The sequence below is a fragment of the Labrus mixtus genome, chromosome 16, assembly GCF_963584025.1.
Source record: "Labrus mixtus chromosome 16, fLabMix1.1, whole genome shotgun sequence".
Classification (NCBI taxonomy): domain Eukaryota; kingdom Metazoa; phylum Chordata; class Actinopteri; order Labriformes; family Labridae; genus Labrus; species Labrus mixtus.
Genome location: NC_083627.1, coordinates 18,989,384 through 18,993,134, shown reverse-complemented (window position 1 = coordinate 18,993,134; position 3,751 = coordinate 18,989,384). Strand labels below are relative to the sequence as shown.

At 43.6% G+C, this 3,751-nt stretch overlaps 1 gene segment (V, D, J or C); it reads right to left on the bottom strand.

The window, feature by feature from the left end:
- Positions 1 to 2,659: 2,659 nt before the first annotated feature.
- Positions 2,660 to 3,187, bottom strand: LOC132991517 (Ig kappa chain V region 3381-like). The segment is given in 2 exon segments: positions 2,660 to 2,988; positions 3,096 to 3,187. Coding segments are annotated over 2 exon segments (384 nt in total).
- Positions 3,188 to 3,751: the final 564 nt, after the last annotated feature.

Sequence of the window (3,751 nt, the reverse complement as noted above, 5' to 3'; positions counted from 1 at the left end):
TCACATATGCTCCTCACAGCGGGGGGCTATCCCTGTCAGAGGGGAGGGGGGGGCGGGGGATTTCCCGAGGTGAGACGTGACGTAAATAAACAACGTGGAAGTAGCGGCCGTAGCAACAGAGTCCGCTACACGATGTTATAATGAGAATATTTGCCTTTATATCAATGCTATGTGTAATCCAATGGAATGACAACATCCACAACAGAGAGGAGAACAACATACTGACGAACAGAAAACATAATGCAGCCGTTTAATTACGTGCACGGAGATCGTAGTGGTGGCGTGCAGACACTTTAGGCAGTAACTGTATATAAACGTCATTCTCTTTCTATTGGCTCAAATTGAAATCTCTGGAGTATATGCTTATGCGTTCAGACATCAGCTCACTCGGACTTTCTGCGGATAAAATACTAGGAGTCTGGCCGGAGAAACTCCAGGTAAAGTCCACGTGAAAAATGCGGCTGTTTGCTTTCACACATAGCCTAAAGAACCTCCGGGTAGCCAAATCTCGAGAGTTTTTCAGGAGATTTCTGTATGTGTGAAAAGGGTTAGAGTCTGCAGTGTTTCCCCTAGGTTTAGAGCTCTGGGGGGGCGGGGGATGGGGTCCTGCGAGTTGTTCCTGCAACTCCCGTTTCTGAGCGCACCTGAATGCATCTCTCATTGTCTGAGTACCCCTGAAAGCAGCATGCTAACAGCTCATCCCCTGAGTAACGGCAGAGAGAGAGACATGCCCAGAAAAGTCCGAAGTCAACTAAGCAGACTACTTTATTCTCTGATGCTTCTTACAGACTTTTTATTATTGCGTGTGTGTCTGTCAGACAACCACACACACACCCAGGCCTCCGCTGGTGAGAGTGTGCTCACCTGTGTGCGCGCAAGTGTGTGTGTGTGTGTGTGTGTGTGTGTGTGTGTGTGTGTGTGTGTGTGTGTGCATCGGGGTGAAACTCTGCCGTGCACGACACAGAGAGCAGTTGGTTGGTTGGGCGGGCCGCCCCCCTAATATAACGGTAGGGGAAACACTGGTCTGAATGAAACAACTATACAAAGTTCATTTTGAAATAAACAGCGAGCGCATCAAAGAACTCTGTCGCCACTACATCCAGGTAAGGTTATGCAATACAGTCATTACTGTACTATACATAGTGTGTTTGCAGTAAACTACTCTATAAACCTGGAGTACAGTAGGTCTACAGCAAAGCATTTACACACACTGTGTCTGATTACTTTCAGAGAGTCATGGAGAAGGAGGCCAATCAAGTCCCACATGAAATGATCTACGTTGACGAGGCTGGCTTCAACTTGGCGAAAAGGCGTCGGCGTGGAAGAAACATAATTGGCAAAAGGGCCACAGTAACCGTCCTGGGCCAGAGAGGAGCCAACATCACCATGTGCGCTGCAATCTCCAAAATGGTGCACTCCTGCATAAATGTGAGATTGGCCCCTGACCACCTTCTCCTGTTTTTAGACGACCTGCACAAAAGACTGGTGGCAGAGGCAGAAAGGGGACAGGTGGGAGACCACTTGCCAATATATGTGATCACATGGGACAATGTGGTATTCCACCATTCCTGTGGATTCACAGCCGGGTTTGACACCCATCCGAGGACGATGTCCCTTTTCCTTGCCACTTACTCTCCTTTCCTCAACCCCATTGAGGAGTTTTTCTCAGCCTGGAGATGGAAGGTTTTTGACCGTCGCCCACAGGACCAAATGTCCCTCCTGGATGCAATGGATGCTGCCTGTCAAGACATCACAGCTGAACACTGCCAGGGGTGGATAAGGCATGCCAGAAGATTCTTCCGAAGATGCCTTGCCAGAGAATATATCAGGTGTGATGTGGATGAGAACATGTGGCCAAATGCAGAAGACCGGGCAGATTTTTTTTCTTTCTTTATTCTTCTGTGGCTTTTTCTGTTTGTATATTTTGTATTTTCACATACAGTAATACAATATATGGCAGCTATATTGTATATTTTTGTTATTTTGCAGTAATGTCCTGTTGCAGATAAAGCCTTTACTGTAGCAATTCTGTCTCTGTCTTCTTTTCTTCATAAACAGTACATTCTATAAAGCTACTCTGAGATGGGTCATTCCTTTTTTGTATTACATTTCTGCAGCCAAAGAAACAAAATGCATGCATTTACTAAACCCAACAAAACAAAATGTGAAGAGGCTTTAAAAGAAACTGCAGTGCTAAGCACAATCTATGATCAAATATGTCTATTGTATAAGGGCAGATCTGACACATGTAAAATAATGTAGTTCCTGTAATTCCATCTGATGTTCATGTTTTTATGACATTGTGCTGTGATTAAATGTTTATGTTGGAAGAGGACATGTGTTAGTGTTTTGGAAGAATGATTCTATTTTGAGTGTAGTGTTTTGGTGGACATGGTGTAGTGTGTGAGTGTATTATTTTATTTTGAAAATTAGTGTTGGACTTTAGTTTACAATGATTTTGAGCATGAAATTAACTGTTTTGCCATTTGTGTGTTGTAGGTGTGTTGGTGCATTAAGAGTTTAGGAAAGTTGTTAAATATTAGAAAAATTCTGCGTGTGTGTGTGTCTGTGTGTGTGTCCTCAGTGAAGTGTGTCAGTCTCTGCAGAAACTTCCAGCTGCAGCAGTCAGTTCAGTTTCTGGTTTTTGTACGACGCTTTTTCACTGTGTGAACACATACTGACTGTTGACGACAAAACTCTGACAGTAGTAAACTGCTGCATCTTCAGTCTGGACTCCACTGATGGTCAGAGTGAAGGCAGAGTTTGATCCACTGCCTGAAAAACGATCTGGAATCCCTGATGCTCGAGTGCTCGCAAAGTAAATGAGGAGTTTAGGAGTTCCTCCATCTTTCTGTTGGTACCAGGCTAAGTAGTGGTTACTGTCATAGACAAAAACATCCTCACTGGTCCTACATGAGATGGAGACGGAGGCTCCCAGAGCAGAGGTCACTGCTGCAGGCTGAGTCACTGTGACCTGTCCTCTGGACTCTGAGGATACAGAGACAAAAACAGAAAGCAGCATCAGGGTTTAGTGGGCTTCATTTCAGAGGGACGGATGTTCATAGAGGAGAGGAGTTTGATTCTCTGGACTTTACCTGTGAAGCAGCAGCAGAGGAGGAGAGTCCAGATGAGGACGCAGATCAAAGTCATGTTTTTGATGATGAGGACGAGGATTTCTGTTGTGATGAAGGACAGCTGTCAGTCATCCAGTGTTCAACTGTCAGGACTATAAACTCTCCCAGAGCACTGGAGCATGGTGCTGCTGATGCAAAGTGGCTCTCTATGGAAATGTTCTGAGAAAATGGCTGATTTTTAGCTGATTCAAAATGTGCTGAAAACAAATTTGAATATGAGAATCTTTTGGTCATTAGAAACCAACTGAGCATCATCAGCATACAAGGTCATTGTAGGTTTGTCTGCAGGTTTAAAGAAGCTCCCTGTGTCCCTGTGAACATCATGTGAGTTCACTGGAAGCTTTGTGAAGAGTTTTTTTTTATAGTTAAGGTGAAGAATAGCTTTCAGTGTAAATGCATTATTGGGCAGTTTTGGTGCATGAGGAAGGAAATGTGCTTTTTATTTTTTTATATGGTTTCAGGTCCATGCTTGGCCCTTCATTCGATGACATAATTTTAAAGGTTTTAGACAATGTTTTGGTTTTAACGGATATGCAGGGGATAATATGGACTATGTATGTGTTATATAGTCCAAAATATTATCATTATTATTTTTATTATTATTAATTGTGAGCCAG